The sequence below is a fragment of the Polypterus senegalus genome, chromosome 6 (genome assembly GCF_016835505.1).
Source record: "Polypterus senegalus isolate Bchr_013 chromosome 6, ASM1683550v1, whole genome shotgun sequence".
Classification (NCBI taxonomy): Eukaryota; Metazoa; Chordata; class Cladistia; order Polypteriformes; family Polypteridae; genus Polypterus; species Polypterus senegalus.
This window is the reverse complement of record NC_053159.1, coordinates 148,275,285-148,295,803: the sequence shown is the minus strand read 5'-3', so window position 1 is coordinate 148,295,803 and position 20,519 is coordinate 148,275,285. Positions and strand designations below refer to the sequence as shown.

The 20,519-nt window shown below is 37.7% G+C and overlaps 1 protein-coding gene across 1 annotated transcript in view; it reads right to left on the bottom strand.

Annotated features, from left to right (window-relative positions):
- Window positions 1–20,519, bottom strand: part of LOC120530667 (low-density lipoprotein receptor-related protein 1B-like) — a 1,848,048-nt gene that overhangs the window by 106,719 nt on the left and 1,720,810 nt on the right. Inside the window, exons 74-80 of the mRNA XM_039755091.1 lie at window positions 19,058–19,180; window positions 17,587–17,724; window positions 15,040–15,174; window positions 12,330–12,449; window positions 3,247–3,488; window positions 2,677–2,900; window positions 1,358–1,464 (exon numbers count right to left, since the gene is read on the bottom strand). Of these exons, the coding sequence (XP_039611025.1) occupies window positions 1,358–1,464; window positions 2,677–2,900; window positions 3,247–3,488; window positions 12,330–12,449; window positions 15,040–15,174; window positions 17,587–17,724; window positions 19,058–19,180 (1,089 nt within the window). The remainder of the gene's footprint in view (window positions 1–1,357; window positions 1,465–2,676; window positions 2,901–3,246; window positions 3,489–12,329; window positions 12,450–15,039; window positions 15,175–17,586; window positions 17,725–19,057; window positions 19,181–20,519) is intronic.

Here is a 20,519-nt window from a genome sequence, read left to right as displayed (position 1 = left end):
AGTCGCCACTAAGGGGGAACTGTGGAAGACTGCCGGCTTCCGAGGCCGGGTCCGCACCCCCAGGCCGACAGGAGGAGCTCTCCCGACAGCGGGATCGTGCCCCGAGGTCCAGCAGGGCCTTATGGACTCTGTGGTGTTTATACACAGCCCTGCTGGATACCCTGGGCCACCAGGAGTCGCTGTGGGGGACTTATGGGCTCTGTTGTGCCTTATGACCGGGAGTACGCCACGGTCACGTGACAGGAAGGTATGGCGTGCTCCCGGTTGAAGTAATAGACTGATTGCCCTGACCCGGAAGGAATAATAGACTGCTGGGACAGGAACACCCGGTCGGGGCCTATAAAAGGACGGTGCCTCAGTCCAGACACTGAGCTGTGCTGGGTGGGAGAGGAGCAAAGTGTCTGGGCGAGGAGGAGAGGTTATTGTGTGTGTTGGAAGAGATTTGTGAGGAGTGTGGAAGGTGCTTGGTGCACTGGAAGAAAATAAAAGATTATTGGACTATTACCTGGTGTCCGGAGTTGTACCTGAGGGTTCAAGGGTGCACTACTGCCCCCTACTGCCACAATATATATAGATAGATATGAGAAGAACATATATATATATATATATATATAGATAGATAAAGATATATATATATATATATATAGATAGATAGATATGAGAACAACACTCATATCAATGACAAAACAATTACATTAACAATCATGTTACGTTATTTTTAAAATTTTTCCTTTTCTTTTCGTACCTTCTTTAACACACTACTTCTCCGCTAAGAAGCACGGGTATTCTACTAGTGTATATATATATATATATATATATATATATATATATATATATATATATTCCTTAAAATAATCAAAACCTTAACAAAACATATATTGTACGTTCTATAAGTGATACAAAATCAAGAAAAAAGGAATAAAAATTACTTTTTTTCACAAACCCTATTCCCATCAGACAAGACAGCAATTATCCTCTTGAGATTAAATGTACTACCTGGACTGTACACCTTTCAAAGCTAAAATTAGTAGTGCATATGGTTATTCAACATCCTTCAAGATCCTTTTTCCATCTCAGAGCACAAGAACTACTTGTAATAGTTGGTTACTGCAATCTGCAATTTAGCTGATAGATTTTCTATGTTTACTGAAGCAGATAATCACTTAATATGGAATATTCATATACAATATTGAAATTCAATAGATTATACAGTTCATTTATATGCTAACATATTAAAAATGGCAAGTTTTACAAAGAATCTTTGGAATCAAATATTAAAAATGACTAATAAGACTGGCAATTACAATAATATAATATAAGAAAGGAAAGAAGCAGAAAATTGAAAAATGTTTAATACCTGTAGGTCTTCTTAAATTTCTTGCTAATAAGATTCTCCTCATAGTACCATCCATAGCAGCTTCTTCTATATGAGAGTGGTCCCCAATTACAGTCCAATACATCATTCTTAAAGTAGATAAATAATATTAACAGAAAATGATGCATATTTTAGTGATCACATTTTAAAACTGATAAATCATTGTATTTATATATTTTAAAAATGGGCAATTGTTTTGACTTCTCTTAAGGCAATAACATTAATAAAATTAAAGATGTCTAAAGTGCTGTACCATTGTAAATGTTTCTGACCATCAGAGCAAAGATATTTTTGTACTCTGGTTGAACTAGCTAAAGTCTAAGTTGAATCCAAAGTGTCAGAAAAAGAGAAAAATGGTTTTAATTAAAGAACAGTCGAAGGGAGATGTTTATATTCTTAGTGAATAAAATGAATGTTTTGATGGAGTAACTTGGGAGATAATCTACATACTGTATAAATAGCAGTGGACTAAAGAAGTTTTGAGGTCATTACTTAAAAGAAAAAAAGTGTAAACCTGGACCAAAACAGCAATATTTGCTTTTACTGATTCTGTCCTAGATATAGTCACAAATCATGCAGCAATGATAAAGGCAGCAAAGAAAAGAATAAACAGGGTGCTTCTTAAGAGCATACATTTGTAGATTATCCTGCTAGCACTTCAGGTAAGATGAAGGCCATGAAAGTTAATGTGAAAAAGACAGAAGCCAAAAGGTAACAGACAACATAGCAAAAAGATGAAAACGAGGTAAACATTAGAAAAGCTGAAGAGACAGTTAAGCTTTTCAAGCAATTCTTATACTTAACTTTGTGTATGTCATGAAATGGAAGATATAAAGAATAGAATAAAGGATATTTAAATGGGCATAGTGAAGTAAGTTGTTAACTAATCATACGAAAATAAAGAAAAAATAATAAATAATACAGTTTGATGTATAAAATGATATGAGGCACATATTGACACTTACTAGAACTTGATTGAGATGAAATGCAACATGAATGAACATGAAGGAAGTCAAACAAAAGTGTAAGGCTATACTAAGGCATCTTGACCAAAAAATAAAAATATTGAGAAAAAGAGCACAAAGTCAGCTAAACGTCTTAAAAATGCTTTAATTCTGCAGAACAGGATAAACAGTATCTGATCTCTTCTGATTGGAAAATGTTTGTTCCACACCTGCTAAGATCAGTCCCCTTATATATTCAGGTATATAGGTCTACTGTATTATTACCATATAAATACTGGATCAAGTATATCATTTAGAAATGCAACAGAATGTAAGAAAAAATTGATAAAGTCTTACCCTCGTAGTGGGTTAACAGCAACTGCATAAGGCTCTCCGGCAATGTCAGTTATAAGGCGGGTACAATTTGATTCTCCAAGTTGACCCACATTAATCGAGTATCTCAGTCTAGTCCAATGAGTAGTATAATAACTGAACCAATGCATTCTAGAATGATCTGTCCAATAGATATTTCCAGTTATCCAGTCAGCTGAAACATCTCTAGGTCTTCTGAAATCAGGACACTAGGAACATAATTATACACTGTATATGAGGTGGTTTAGAGAAGACTGAATGATATATATAACTTTATTTTTTTATTTTCTCTTCTCTTTACACTTTCATACCATTTTTCTTTACATAAGTAACAAATTTTTCATTTTTCTGCAATGAAATAATCTAATACGTATAACAAAAATAACAGTTTTGTAACAAAGTGTACAATAGATCTATTACCACTTTAAAAAGGTGTATATTAAGTAGTTAAATACCATTATTACTATTATTATTATTTTACGGTACATTTTTGCAATACTGTTTTAGGCTAAGAACAATGCAGTAAGTACTATGTTTATTCGGTTCCATACTTACAATTAATCCGCTATTAGTTTGAGATTGCACGCCATCTAGAACTTCTTTGTTAAAAATTCCTCCAGGGTTAAATTGAGTGCCCCAGATAACCTTATGGCTTTGATAGATGAAGTCCATTCCAATGATTCTGGCGTTGTCCTCAATGCGTGCTACTTGTTTATGCCCATGGTTCTGATTAAATGGATATACAAAACTTCGAATTTCAGTGTCATTAGCTATGTAAAGAACTTGATCTTCTGGTCCTGGACGTTGTTTGATTAAAATACAAAAAAGTATAAACACGTGTAAGTTTTGTCCTGATTTTACAGTAAGAAATACAAAATAGTGGAAAAATCAACTATAGCCTAAAATTTCCATTACAAAATCAATGCAGATACATAAATGTTTCAGCTGTAACGTAATTTATATTTATTAGAATAATAAATGTAAAATTTTGTCCATTTAAAAGCTCACTTTTTAAATAATAACCTTACATTTCTAACAGTATACAACAAAAATATAAATGCACATTTAAGTATAATTTTTCATCACATAATCTTCAGAATGCAAGCATTATTAGTTAAAAAACCAACAAAAATATAAATGCACATTTAAGTATAATTTTTGATTGCATAATCTTCAGAATGCAAGCATTATTAGTTAAAAAACCAACAAAAATATAAATGCACATTTAAGTATAATTTTTGATTACATAATCTTCAGAATGCAAACATTATTGGCTAAAAAACTGGACTTTACTGTTTTACTTTTGTGCAGGATGATGATGTTGTTAGGAAGTCTGTCTCACAAATCCACATATATGACCTGGTTACTGTTTGTGTTAAGATCCTCACTTGATCCGAGTGAGCTTTTCTCTGGGTACTCCAGCTTCCAACCACATTTCAAAAAATATTTGGTTCACTGGCGACTCCATACTTTGTGTGACTGTGCAATGGAATGGGATTTATTCCCACGTTCTGTCTCATGATGAATGAATGATCATATACAGGACAGCGAGCCATCAAGATATGCTTTAGAGTGAAGGGTTTTGTACTTTGTCAAGAGTACTTCTACTTGTGTTTACACCTGCAAGGTTTCAAATGAATGAACAGCTAGACAGAACAGTGGGCTTGTAATAGCTTGTTCAAAGTAAAGACTAAACCATACTTGCGGAGTTTAATGTGCCCATAGGTCTCCAGGAGATCATTTTTCCCTGAATGTAGCCTTAGTTTTGGCAATTCCCTTGACCTTAGGAGTGGCTAATTGATTAGCACTACAACATCACTGCAAGCCACAAGTGAATCCTTCGTCTTTATAATATCTGGTGTCTCTTTAATTTTGATACACAATGGAAAGGCACAAATGGGACAACTACTACATTTTTAATTCATTGATTTAATCATTTAATTTCAACCCCAATTTAAAATGCCCTGTAGTGGAATATCTTCAAATAGACTTGTGCAATCATAAAATTCAGTTAAAGTAGCTTTTACCTAATACCTGCTTTCAGAGAAATATGTTTTAGTAATTCTTCATATTATACTAGCAATGGTACCTGCCACAGACAGTGTTTGCTATCTCTTGCCCTATGTGTACCTTCAGTGCCTTTCCTCCATATTTGCACGTACAGTATGTGTAAACACCTCTTCACTAGCACTCTCACTCCTGAGCATATGCCTGTAAAGCCTGCGCCTCATACTTACTCATTATTTGCGAGGCACCTTTCTCATCACATGTCTGGTTTTATACATGCTGTCTTTGAAGCCAGCTCATACGTCTTTACTCCTTGTGTCTCACACTAGCACTTTCTTTTATGTTGCGTCACCAAAGCCAAACTGACCAATCAGATTGCTTTGAGGGACTGGAAACACAAACCGTAGCATCTTATTATACTACAGATGTAAAACAGTACCCAAAATTAAAAAAAAATGCAAGAAACCTTAAACAGGGTAACAAAATGCAACAAAGCAGAATTTTTTTTATCAATCATGAAATGCATCAGGATGCAGGTATTCTTGACACTGTTGGGGTGTTATTCAGCTTCTTACATTATCTGACGAATTTTGTTCAGGCAGCCTTAAATTTTGTACATTCAATAAAAGGTAAAATATTTATTTTCAAATAACAACTGTGCAAACCATAGGTAACGGCAGTAGGGTATGGTAAATCCTTCATTATTTAACCTTGGATTACTCTCATTTGGACTCCTGAAACAGTGTTTTTTTGTAAAAAATTAAGAAATAATAGGCTGATAGGAGTAAACTTTTCAGCACATGCAGATTATAAAGATAAAGTAAATAAAGTGCCCACACATGTAATGCACAACATCCCTTGATGCTGCTCTGTGTTACACTCCTCAGTGACTCTATTCATTTATTTCTCTCTTTTCTCATCTAATAAAAAAACAGGATCAAAGGTGACACTAATATCTAATTTAATGAATGTCAGAAAGGCAGCTAAATGGAGAAAAAAAGTGTGCTTTCCACTTCACTTTTACTGAAGAGTGACTTATCCTAAAGGTGAAGGGTTAAGCTGTGAGCTTATGCCCAGTACTGCTTTTCCTTTTCCACATGCATCTGTCACATTCGTCCATGAAAACTACAAGTAATAACATATTAATGCAAAATGCTCCATTGCTTAGCTTTGCCATTCAATCAAACGAGGAATGACCTTCAAATCACTGATTCAATGTGAAGTGAAACCTTCAAAGCCACTGGGCAGGTGGCCATAACAATGAAGAATATCATAGCATCCCTCATCTCATCCCCAAAGATACTTGCTCTTGTTATGAGAAAAAGCAATTTTCCATCCTTTTAGATAATGGACATACGGCTCAGCAGCTCCTCTTAGATAGCCATTCAGGAAAAGATGTGTTATGGAATAAGCACAGAGGATCAGCAGATTCATATACTGTTTATTAATTGCATGTGGCAAGCACAAGACTCCTAAATGCAGAATATATGTTCTACAGCTCTCATATGGTAATAAATAATAACAGCAAAAGAAAGATGCAGAGCCATAAACATTATAAGAAGTGTATAGCATCCTACAATATAAGGATAAACCAAGGATCTAAAAGTAAATGCTACAGACTGACCTTGCAGGCGGACAGCAGAATTCTAAAAAATTCTAAAAATGAAAACTATACAATGGTGCATTGCTTCTCTTGACGTGACTGTCAGGGCTTTCTATTTGTAGTTACTTTCAAGCTTTTACTACGTAACACACTTAACATAATGCACTATTTCTCAGACAACAGTAGAGATCGAGCCTTTTCAAGGCTTTTGGTGTGTTTTAATAGATTTCAGTGTGTAACCCTGTAAACGTTATAGCCCTTGAGAGCTTCAGCCGTGAGGATGTCATATGTTGGATTGGAGGAAAAATAAACACTTGGACCCGTCTTAGATAAACAGGCAGGCTGTGACTTCAACTAGCTGGGGAACGTATCAAATGCAAGCATCAGTGTTTTTCTGAAAAGCAGCCCACACACTTAACATGCCATTCTTTTTCCCATCAGGGCTGTTCACCTTATGTCTGGAAGCCAGTGAGCTATGAGCTGTATGCACTGTTTGTACCGTGATCAAAACAGGTGAGCAGCACTTGTCATTTAAAATGGAATGCAAAGAAAATTTGAAAGAATGCTGGCAGAACATGTGTATGATGGAAAAATTAAACCTCAGCTCTCACAGCTGTAAGAAGTTCTTAGCTCCGTTGTTTTACCGCCAACTGTTGCTCAGTAACGCTTTGCATTCACTAAAAATGTCATATTCAGGTGCCTCTCCATATTTTAACCCTGAAAAAATTACTTAGGGAAGACATTTACATAGTCACAACTACTGGCACACTATTGACCCACCAAGCAGAAACAAAACGAAAATTGTCTAAGACAGAAAAAAATTATAAACACGATTTAGTCTACCAAACACTTAATTTTCCTGAGAATTTTCATACATACAGATGGTGTTTACAGATAGCATATAAAATAAGTAATAAAATGAATAAATACAAATAACATAATTCCCATCTATATGAATATTGTAAATTCATCTTCTCTTTTTTTAAATGATATGAAAATTAGAACAAAAACTTTGGTTGTGAAATTCCTTGTAGGATTGACCATCTTTTCTGCACATTACAAAATGGAGTGGCACAATGGAAGGCTATCTTTTACATAAGCCGTCACTTCTTTGAAGTTTTCAAATACCTCAAATAATATGTGCTACATTTTCAAGTTAGCTTTAGCATCGATAAAAATGCCAGTTTGGAATGGATTAAAATCTAAAAAGAGAATGTAGATGAAAAGTAGTTCAAAGTAGTTTAACCCCAAATTACTTTGCTGTATTCTGTACCTGTACCACCAAGGTAAGCATACTGCAGTGTTTGTCATTTAAATTAAGTGCCTTGTTCTGGTTCATTATTTTCTTTATCTTTCTTACATCTTCAAGCACAACAAGATGAATCTATTTATGGCAATCTACCTAAAAACAGAAGGTGTTGTTTGAAGTATGCAGGGTGCATCTCATATAAGCATTTTTTTTTCTTTTATATGTAGTTTTGGGATTCTGAATTAGTCAATCAAGCACACATCAGTACAAAAAATAAAGCTCTGAAAGGTTTTGGTCTTTAATTCATCAAAGGCACATTTTATTTTATTTCTTAACAGAATCTATCAAGTTTCAACTGATGAAAATGCTTTGATTTTCTGATTCATTTCCAAAGGTAGAGTATGGTTAAAAACTCCTGCATTATATAAAAGTGATTTTGTACCTTACAGCGTATATATGTTATTTAAATAATTATTTAAAAATTAATTATTATTAATTATTAATTATTTAAAAATTCCCTTCTTGGATCGAGGCCTTGCCGTGGCTGAAGGGCTTGCTCGGTCTAGTGATCCTCTTTGAGCTATGTTGTCCAGAGCTATATGCTCCTGGTAGGGCTTCCAAAGGCAAACAGGTCTGAGGTGAAGATCCAGACTAACTCGATCCTGAGACCCCATATGGAGTTAAACCAAGGATGGGTGTTTCCCTTAACTGGAAAGGGTACCTGGAGCCCCACCCTGGAGCCAGGCCCGGGGGAGGGGCTTGCTGGCAAGCGCCTGGTGGCTGGAAACTTCGACCACGGGGCCCAGCCGGGCTCAGCCCAAAGGAGCAATGTGGTTCCGCTCTCTTGTGGGCCCACCACCTACAAGAGAGGCCATAGGGGAAGGGTGCAATGCGATATGGGTGGTAGCTGAAGGCGGGAACTCTGGCGATCTGACCCTCGGTTGCTGAAACTGGCTCTTGGGACATGGAATGTTACCCCTCTGGCGGGAAAGGAGCCTGAACTGGTACGAGAGGTTGAGAGGTACCGGCTAGATATAGTCAGGCTCACCTCTACGCACGGTCTGGGATCTGGAACCATTCCGCTTGAGAGATGCTGGACTTTGTTCCACTCTGGAGTTGCTGTGGGAGAGAGGTGTCAGGCAGGGGTGCTCTTGCTTATGGCCCCCCGGTTCAAGGCCTGCACATTGGGGTTCTCCCCGTTGGGTGAGAGGGTTGTTTCCCTATGCTTTCAAGTTGGGGAAAGGACTCTTGACTGTTGTTTGCGCTTATGTGCCGAACAGCAGTTCAGAATACCCAGCCTTCTTGGAGTCCCTGGAAGAGGCGCTGCGAGGCGCAGCTCCTGGGGACTCTATCATCCTCCTGGGAGACTTAAACGCTCACATCGGCAGCGACAGTGAAACCTGGAGAGATATGATTGGGAGGAACGGCCTCCCTGATCTAAACTCGAGTGGTGTTCAGTTGTTGGACTTCTGTGCTGACCATGGATAGTCCATAACGAACACCATGTTTGAGCATAAGGGTGTCCGTAAGTGCACTTGGCACCAGGACGCCCAAGGTCCCAGCTCTATGATTGATTTTGTACTTATATCATCGGATCTGCAACCTTATGTCTTGGACACTCGGGTGAAGAGAAGGGGTGAGCTGTCAACAGATCCATAAACCGTCCATAAAAGGAGCCGAGGTCGCCGAGGTAGTTAAAAAGCTCTGAGGTGGCGGGGCCCCTGTGGTGGACGAGGTTCACCCTGGGTTCCTCAAGGCTCTGGAAGTTGTGGGGCTGTCCTTGTTGACACGTCTCTGCAATATCGCATGGACATTGGGGGCATTGCCTCTGGATTGGCAAAACGGGGTGGTGGTCCCCCTTTTTAAGAAGGGTGACCGGAAGATGTGCTCCAACTATAGGGGGAATCACACTCCTCAGCCTCCCCGGTAAGGTCTATTCAGGTGTACTGGAGAAGAGAGTTTGGTCGATGTTCGAATCTCGGATTCAAGAGGAACAATGCGGATTCTGTCCCGGCCGTGGATCACTGGACCAGCTCTACACCCTGGCCAGGATCCTGGAGGGGGCATGGGAGTTTGCCCAACCAGTCCACATGTATTTTGTGGATTTGGAGAAGGCATTTGACCATGTCCCTCGAAGCATTCTGTGGGGTGTGCATTAAGAGTATGGGGTACAAGTCTCGTTGTTACGAGCCATTCAGTCCCTGTATAGGCGGAGCAGGAGCTTGGTCCGCATTGCCGGTAATAAGTTGGACACATTTCCTGTTGAAGTTGGACTCCACCAGGGCTGCCCTTTGTCACTGACTCTGTTCATAAGTTATATGGACAGAATGTCTAGGCGCAGCCAAGGAGCGGAGGGGGTCTGGTTCGGTGACCTCAGAATTTCTGCTATTTCCGGATGATGTGGTTCTGTTGGCTTCATCGGACAGTGACCTCCAGCTCTCAGTGGAGCGGTTTGCAGCCGAGTGTGAAGCCGCGGGGATGAGAGTCAGCACCTCTAAATCCGAAGCAATGGTTTTCAGCTGGAAAAGGGTGGAATGCTCTCTCTGGGTTGGGAACACATTACTACCTCAAGTGAAGGAGTTCAAGTATCTTGGGGTCTTGTTCATGAGTTAGGGAAGAATGTAGAGGGAGGTTGACAGACGGATCGGTGCGGCATCCGCAGTTATGCAGGCTCTGCAACAGTCCATTGTAGTGAAGAGAGAGAGCTGAGCCAAAAGGCGAGGCTGTTGATTTACCAGTCGATCTATGTTCCTACCCTCACCTATGGCCACAAGCTTTGGGTAGTGACTGAAAGAGCAAGATCGTGGATACAAGCGGCCAAAATGAGTTTTCTCTGCAGAGTAGCTGACTTTCCCTTAGAGATAGGGTAGAGTCACTACTCCTCCACATGGAGAGGAGTCAGTTGAGATGGTTCGGGCATCTGGTTAAGATGCCCCCTGGATGCCTCCCTGGGGGGTGTGTTCCGGGTATGCCCCACTGGGAGAAGGCCACGGGGCAGACCCCAGGACACACTGGAGGGATTATATCTCCCGGCTGGCCTGGGAACGCCTCTGGGTCCTCCCAGAGGAGCTGGAGGAGGTGGCCAGGGAGAGGGAGGTCTGGGCTTCCCTGTTTAGGCTGCTGTCCCCGCGACCCGACCTTGGATAAGTGGTGGATAATGGATGGATGGATGGATTTTTAAAAATTACATTAAAATTTTTACTTTGTGTACTGATGCTTTTTGAGTGAAGGCAGAATGTGTTTTCAGAGCTGTATTTGTGGATATTAATTAGGCCCCTAAGGTGTCTTTAATATCTACAAATACAGAAAATGACCTGGGTGTTGCTGATATGATTTTCTATTTAAGATTATACACAATAATTTAGGAAACTCCTGCTTATAATCCAAGTAATACAATAATAAGGATTTGTAGGAAAAAACTAATTAATCATTCTCTTACTATGCCATTTCAATAAGTACACAAAATCTCTGAAATAATAAAATATTCAAATGTACTTTGTGCATACCTCCTTTTGTACATGTGTGGTTACTACAGCAGCAACACAACATTTTATAGGAACAGATAATTCAGTGAGGTGAGGTGCTTCATTTTTGACCATCTTTAGGCATGTTGTGGTAAGCAGACCAAATGCCACACTAGACTTTCTCTTTCATACCTAGAGCATGACTTGAGTTGCTGCCCAAAGGCTCTGGGAGAAGGCTGTTATCGCTAGCGGCACAACCAGGTGCTTAAGACAATTGTGGAAAGCATTGGTAGTGCCATCACCAGCTGCCAGAGGATAAAGCAGACCATCAGCTTTGTTAGAGCTTGAGAGAAAATATGTGGATCACCTAAGGCTAGCTCAGGGCTTTTCTGCACCACACAGGAATAGCAGCTGACAGTAGACTTGGATAGGCAATTGAAGTTTCCTGAGCACATCACCAAAACTACCCTTAGACCAGATGTTGTTTTCAGGTCAGAAACTACAAAGAGTGTAGTTATGCTGGAACTCAATGTGCAATAGGAAGACTGAATGGATGAGGGTTTTGAGCAAAAGAAAGAGAAGTATGAGGGCTTAGTTGGTGACTGCAGCAAGCAAAGTGCTTGTGTGTGGAGGTAGGATGTAGAGGCTTTACAGGACAATCTCTCTGCATCTATAATAGCACTGAAGCAGCAGAGAAAGCCTCAAGATGGCTCTGGCTCAAGAGAGCAGATCCATGGGAAAAGGCTGCTAGGGCGCAAGCTGAGGCTTGATAAACCTCAACTGGGTCATCTGAGTGATTGTGTCTGATGTATGAAGGACCCAAAACACCCAGTGGCCTCAGGTGACATCATTGATGATGTGCCCTAGTTTGCAACAGAAGATATATCATAGCAAAAACAGTTAATGGACTTAAATAATGGATTTATGAAGTCACTTTTTGGTGTATAATGTTGTTACATAACTTAGAATCTTCCAGGAGTTTAAACGTGACTGAATAGTTGCTGGGTTATTTAACTACTACCTTGTAGTTTACAACTAAAAAAAAATGACTTTTGTTCCAGAGAAATAATATTTGATGGTAACATCTATTTGTAAGTCTCTTTTGTGATAGAGGTATTTTTAATTCAAAAAGTAAAAAAAAATAATTATCCTATAGATTATATACAGGAACAGATGTATAGGTCTATATTAAATGAAGCTCAAAAATTCAAAGAACTTAAAAATGCAAAAATATTACCTTTTTTTAATTATTACTAAATGTGCACAACATTTGAAATGTTCTTCCCATGTCCCATGGTACATTACTATACATTACCTTTTGCTGTACAGCTCCCATTGATTTCCCGGTAATTTATATCACATGTACATTTGTAGGAACCTTTTGTATTAATGCAGTAATGTGAGCAGGAACCAAACTGAAAACATTCATTAATTTCTGAAAAAAAGAGATTACACAAATCAACACATTTTCAGCATTTTTTGTCTCTTTTATGAAATTAGTTTTTACATATATCACATGTAGTGAGTCCAGATATAAACCCAGAAAAAATATTTTTTTTACTCATATTCAAGTCAGATGTTAATGTATATTATAAGGAATCATTACACATACATTGTATAGTATGTATGTATATATGTATGCAGTGTTGGCCCAAGGGCTACATTGCACCCCTAGGCAATGTTGGTTGCAAGCGCCTAAAAGAGAGTCCTCTTCTAGATCTGCACAGTTGAATTCATAACTGAGGATGAAGGAGGATGGTCCTTGTTGAAGGTAAGTACTCTCATAATCGCATATGTAATCAATGACAAGGTGAGGGAATCAACAATCCCTCTTGAAAATCAACAAGTGAGGAAGGGGTTCCTTGGAGATCAGTGTTTTCAAGGAGTGGCTTTAGTGACTCCAGGGACATGGAGTACCTAGGCCGATGCTTTCTTGACATATGCCTGGAGCTGGCCCAAGGGCAGCCTAGTCCAGCTCTTCTCCCAACTCTGATCACCTGGGTGAGGGAAACTGGCACCTTTTATGTTGGACCTAGGAGCACTACCGGTGTGACAGCATTAGAACCAGGTAGCACCTAGGGGTCAGGTGAAGTTTTCTACTAGCAGCTTCCCTGGCGACACCCAAGTACCTTAGCAGGGCTGCCTATCAGAGCTACAGCTCTCATGTTACCCCGCGGGTGTACAAATGGGAGATCCACCAGGGTAAAGCTGGCACGCAGAATGCTAGGGGAATACAAAGTCTTGGAAGACAGTCTCCTTCTGATCTTCTACTATCATGGCCTCTTGGAAGACAAAGGCTCCAGCAACCAAATTCGCCCGGATGCTCATCCATCCATGTCCCTCCATTATAAAGACATCTTGGCTGAAGAAGGGACCATTAATCCCATCAGTGACGCCAACCAACCCATGTCACTTTTTTTGCAATTGGTATTCAGAAGTTGCTAGTGTGGTTGTGTACAGCATGTGATATTTGCTTAGTCAGAAAAGGGCATTTCACAAAAGATACTTTACTGGCAAGGGGATACTATGTATTACTGGCAAAATATATACTTTTAAAAGGGGAACCCAGACAGGCATACTGTAGAATGCAGAACAGTGTCAGAATGTGGGCATTAAAGTTGGAAAGTGCACAGAGGGACCTGGCAGAAGATCAGAAGAACTACTTGAGACAAATTGGAAGAAAACAGGAGTTCCTATGTATAACATGTGTAATTATTTTTCACATGGTGGGCAGAGAGTAATGTAGATGCCTAGAATTTCTAGATCTTTCATCAGGAGCTGAGAGGCAAGGATGCAGGAATATTGCTAGAATGTCAGTCCTGGGATTACCCCCAAAGTAACCACACAGTGTGCTTTAAATTTCACACCCTGCCAGTTACCTATTGAGCATACAATTTGGGTGGTGAGTTCAGGCATGGATTCAACTGGCACTGGTTAGTTTAGCTGCAGTAGAGGAGAGCAAAAGGCAATGGGAGCTGAGCAAGTGGGTAAGCCACACCAAAAGGCATGAACAGCGTTAGAACCTGCATTAGCCAGGCACTGGGATCCTTCTTGGATGTGATTTGTATAATCCATTTGCTTTAATACTACATTTTCTTCTATTGGTGACCTCCATTTTGTGTTTTCCTCTGTCCAGTCATTTGGACTTTAACACGATTTGCTTTGCAATTGAAGATTCACCACATATACCACATTCTAGTATACCATAAGCTCCTTAAACTCATTTAATCCAATTCCACAAACCCAGATAGGGAGGTGGGCCTTATCCTGGAAGCAGCGGGAATGGGAAATTTAGCTTCCACCAAAGCTCAATAAATATAGAAATATTATAACAAACAACCCCCTCCAAACAGATAGAAGAATTACAAACACAAAGAAAACTTCTGACTTGGCTAACTATAAGAAAGCAATCATAGTGAGGTATTATAAAGGTGTACTACCATAGGTATGAAGAAGCACAAGTATGTTTCTTGAAACTCATCATATACGATATATTTGTCAAACATTCAAAAACAAATAAGATAATTAAAAGAAAATTATAATCAAGCAAAATAAAAATAAAGCAAAAATCTGACACATTTTATATGAAATCAGTTGTAAATAATCTACTGTACAGGCAGTGTAAAGCAGTAATATTTACACTTTAGGTTACAATTAAAGCATAGGTAGCATTGTAATCTCTAAAAGCTAACATCAAGAACATATGACTGGTGATAAAAATCACGGTAAAACTAATTTTTATCTTGTATTCATGAAAGAAAACATTAAATCTTCCCATTACAATATATGAAACATGTTCCAGAAATACAAGTGTCTTTTTCTTGTCATGCTTTCTATTATTGAAGGTGAATTCTCTGTGTAGTTAGAAGTTAGAATTCAGTTTTTGTTTTTTTTTAAGCAAGCTGACTTTATAATGTTGACTATTTCTTAAAATGTTTTCATTAAGGTTTTATGACTTACGTATTATCTTAGATCACAGTTATAAAACAAAATTTAAAGAAAAGTTTGTAGAAATCATTGCATACCTTCACACTGCCTATTTTTTTTATTTCTTTGAAAGCCAGGCTTGCACTGACAAACAGCAGCTGCTTTAGTCTGATTGCAGATTGCATCTTCCCCACAAGGATTAACTCTGCTTTCACATATACCTTCAATAGAGGCTGTAAACAAATTAAAAACAAAAAGCACACATCCATATAAATACCACTCCTGGAGGCATATCAGACACTGCCTGTCTCAGTTTCCAACAGCCAAATACAATCAAAAGGAAGATGCTTCTTGTGAAATCTGCAGCTGAACAAAATAAGCTTTCTAATTGAAACCTACTGGATTCTGGCATTGCCTGTCTTCACTATCAAGATATTTTTTCATATAAAAATATAGTCTGATTTGCAATGAGCAGTATAAAGGACCATGTGGACTGTTTGCGTTAAGCTGTAATGTTTAAAAGCTGACGTTTAAGCAGAACAAATGACAATATCTAAAAAGGCGGGTTAAGCAATAAAGTCATCTCCAAAAGTAGCTGTTCAGGTGCCGGGAGTTATGAGATTCTACAAGTCTGCAAACTGATTGATTTTGCAGTTGGCACACACTTTATAGTGAATGCTCTTATGTATTGTCTTTATAAGGTAGTGATATTCATGTCACATTTAGGGGGGCATTACAGTTTTTAGAAACGTGAAAGAACTCCACACTCATGGAGTATTTATTTATGGAAAAGAGGTTTTAGAATATGCTTTAATAATTCTTTCTACATTTTTACGTTTTTTTGGGTTCTTAGTTCATAATGGTTGCCATTTCACTACAACAACAGATATGGTCTTCACAACTCTGGCTATCAATGTTGCAAAAGTGGCGCTGTCCAAAAACTGGCTTCACAGTTTTTAGTATAAAAAGGTTAATGCAATTTTTTATTCATTCTTTCATTTTTTCCCTTTTTAATCACAGGGGCAGGAGCCTACTCTGGAAGCATTGGGTTTAATAGAGGATCCAACCTTGGATAGGATGCCATTTCATCTCAGAGCGTATGCCTGACCACACTCATTCATGCCACAGTAATTCTGAATCACCTACTGTCCAACCACAAATGTCTTTGATGATACAGAAAAAAGCTAAAATAAATAGCATGCAATTAAACTCATTCATTTTCACTTGGCCTAAAGGAATATGTCCTTTGATCTATTGATCTGTAAACCTTTATTCGTTACAAAGTGCATACTGTGTGTGTTTCAAACATCAGAATTTCTGGCCTGATTCTTTTAAAATTGATTAATATAACTACTGTACTAACTTTGTACTGCACTTCCTGTTATTAAGAAAATCTTTTTTTTTCTGCAAATAATTCTTTTGAATGTGTTCCTACTATAGATACTCTCATAAATTAGTTGTATTGCTAATCACATTTTTCTCATCAATTTTTATACTGTATGTATCGGTTATACTTTTAGAATCATTATTATTATTAAGTAATGCCAGAATATTTTCAATTTTTTTCCTCAAAGTCTTTTTAAAGTTAAAGTTGCTACTGGGTCAGTTCTCAACACTGACTCACTATATGAGCATACAGAAGCCAATTTTAAAAAGTAAACTGAATATTTGAACAACTGTAAAGTACCCTGATCTTCTAAGCTGTCTTGGATAAAGGCATGCTACAAATATACAATGTACAATAACCTGTAGATATATTTATTATTTCCATAGTCTACCTTGTCATCTTGTGTTGCTTTAAACTGTATTGCTGTTTATAAGTCATCAGGTGACTGAGACAGGCATTATATGAAATAAACACTAATTGATAGACTAGAATGAAAGTCCACTATGGAAAATTAAGAATTTACCAAGATATTTAGAATTAATTTGTGCAATTTGAAAAAGGATTTAAATGGAAATAATTAACTGATTGTTTGTATTAACAGTGGATTGACACATTTTTGCTTCCAGGTATACAACTGTAATATTAACTCCTATTAAATAAGAGAGATGTAAATATTGTAATGCAGTGTAATACTAAACTGCAATTCTTAATTTGTCACTATGAAGTGTCTCTGCAACAAATTAGGCTAACAAATGAATCAAAGTTGTTGTAAACTAGAGTCTCACATACAACTCTGAATCAAAAATAATTATTGCACCCAGATTACTGTGATAACTTGCACTGATGAACAACCCAGTAAAGTGGAGGAGGGTTTGTACATGAGCCATATGAAGAAGAAAATAATTGCAAGAATGCCTATTGTAATGAATAACTGTGGGGTTACATTAAAAAAAAACAGTAAGAGATAACAAGAACTTCATACAAGAAAACTTTATAAGCTGTACATCAATTGCTGTTGAGGAATATGTTGAGGAATGTGACCATTGGTACAAGTATACACAAAGTGAGATACCATTTACCATATTTATTACAATGTTTGCCCTTGATGGCACTTGTGTTTTTTCTCATGCAGAACAGACATGACATGGACTGACATCTGGTCATCTTTAGGATTGAATACTGTATCTCTCTTGGGACTGATGACAGCCAGATTTACACATGCAATAAAAATATAAACCTGTTAAATTAAAGGACTTACACATCTTGCATTCATGCTCGTCTGAGCCTCCATCACCACAATCATCAAATAAGTCGCACTGGAGCTCCTGAGGGATGCACAGCTTATTGCTACAGGTGAACTCAGCCTTACCACAAGGCCTCAGCAAATCTGTTACATCTAATTGCATTATAGACAATATACAAAAAAATATATCAACGTCATGAATTATTTATAAAATCATGTACATAAATGACTGGCCTCAAAACATGTAATATGCATATTCCGTCTTATTCACCCAGAAGTGTAAATTAAAAGTTCATTTTAAGTTAAGTGTACCTATTATTTTTAGCAATTGCTTTTTTTTTAATCATATGTGTACTGCTGTGTATTTAAAACACATAGCAAATATCATACATTGTTTTTAATATTAAAAGTTACATTATGAAGTAAGTCTCACATACATTCACACGTGTAACCACTGAAGTTACCCAACAGTACAACATTACAACAGTATAACAGTACAAAAATACCATTAACTATATTTAAATCACAGAAAATGTTGCTTAGTTACGTTTGTCTACTCATTGTAACTGGACCAAAATAAGCACTTTCTTTTTTTATTTTGATACCTTTGGGGATTTAGATCAAAGGGAAATATTAAACTTTTTGTTTTTTAAATATTTTGCCATGGGGCATGTGTGATACATCGCTGTTTATTCAGTAGGCTGCAGTACCGTTACACTCGCTCTCACTGTCTAATGAGGATTTGTTTTGTTGACAAGACTGGCTATTGGATGTGTAATAGAGGAAAATACTAAATACAAAATCTACAAGTTCATATAACCTTTCTCAAGATAAATCTAGTGAGAAGTCAAGCAAAATGACACCTTTTATTGGCTAACATGGTACAACACCCTAGTACTCAAGGTAAATCTGAAACAGTAAACTAATTTGTAGTTGAAACTACACAAAATATTTCTCTGTCTGTTTTAAGGATAGGCAAAGTGCAAGAGAGAGCTGCTTAGTGTAGGACAGATTATAGTATTCTTTGATCAATCCATTTTCTAAAACTGCTTATCCAGGTTGTGGTCACGAGGCAATTGGAGCCTATCCCAGCAAGCAACAGGGCAGACAGGAACCACCTGTGCCTGCCCATCACGGGGTGAACACACAGACACAGGCCAAATTGGAATCACAAATTTAGCTAACCTGCATGCCTTTGGTCTGTGGAAGGAAACAACAGCAAACATGTGTGGACTCACATGCAAACTCCATGCAGGGACCACTCAGGGCGCTAACACTGCATCACCGTGCCACATATTTGCTGATTATTAAAATATTTACATTAGTTGTGGCAATAAAATAATATAGGGAAAAATACCCTTTATGTGAGACTTACTTTAGTAACATATTGCTTGTTGGTGGATACAGGGAGACCTAAACTCCACAATTTTAGCAGCAAGTGGCTTTCCTTTACATAGATCAATATGAAACTACTTTGGTCACGTACCACAGTGTTCTTCGTCAGACCCATCTCCACAGTCATCTACGTCATTACAGACTTGTTCAGATTTCAGACACACTCTGTCATTTTGGCATCTATAAGGCCTTGTTGGTGGGCATGGAAATTTTACTGTTAAAAAAAGAGTTGAATAAAAATAATCAAATACTAAGGTATTAGTCAGTTTGGAAACATTTAACCATATTTCGATTTCTTGTACATTTTACTTACTTGCATCATGCTTCTGTACACTGACACGATTACTTTGGATTCCATAGTTAAAACTCCACAATATAACATAATTTATTGCATCATGACTTGGCAATCTGAACTAAAAAAAGTAAACTGAGATCTTCACTTTGGGGGAAGTTGAGAAAACATTTCATGATACGATATATTTATGGGTAAACTGAAAATACAAATGCAATAAACTTTAAAAACAAGTGTGATGAAACTTAAAATGAGTAATATGTATTACCACATACACAGATTTCTTGAATGAAAAATTTAACATGATGGTAATTAAGTATATTTAAGTAACTTTTTTTATCTATTTATTCTTTTATCCATAAGCCAAAATATTCATGAGCAGAATTAATTTACATCTCAGCCAATGTACAATATATGTTAGCTTTAATTCCTTTATTGTGCACAAATTGCAAGACTGTATAAATGAAAGATTTGTTCAGTTAAATTCGGTCAATACAGAACTTCTCTCGGGAACGTCAAACACTTGACTCCTTGTTGTTGAACACAGGTGTCATGATCTGAAATAAGCTCTATATTTTTTCACATTATTTTGCTTGGCTTATAAAAACAATGGAAATATCATTCTGGGGGTTTTAGAGGTCAAGGAAATATATGGTATCACAGATGTGCGCTTGGAGACCACTCAGAAGGTTAAAGTAAGCTCACCAATTCCACACTGTGGGAAGAGGGGGGCACTATTGCTAACAATATCTCCTGTTGCCTCCACAGTTCGAAGTGTTCCTTGGGAGAAAACGACTAGCCCCACCATGATGTAAACCCCAAGCTCTGCCCATCTGGTCCTGGGCCTTCATATGCTGGTATGTCTGCCTAATTGAGGCAGTTATTTTTGGTTAAGAATGTTTTTGAAGATGTTATTTTTTTTAAATATGTCTTCCCATGATGCCATTTTGGTTTTATTATGGGCATCTCCATTGTTTTCTATTTGTAATGCAGGACTGCCAGACTGCTGCTGGACAATACAATTGGGAATGCAGTGGATGATGTCATTATAGCAACAGTATAAAGGTCAGCATCATAGACTTACTAACTGTCCAAGGTTATGGATAACCCAAAACAACAAAAAAAAAAGCCTTTGCATTATTACTTATAATATAATTCTGGTTACGAGTTAATTTCTGCTCTTTGACTTTAATTTCCAACTTTGGTTTTGCATAAGAACAAATTTTGGTCAATGACCCATCATTTCTTGTTCTGTGATATT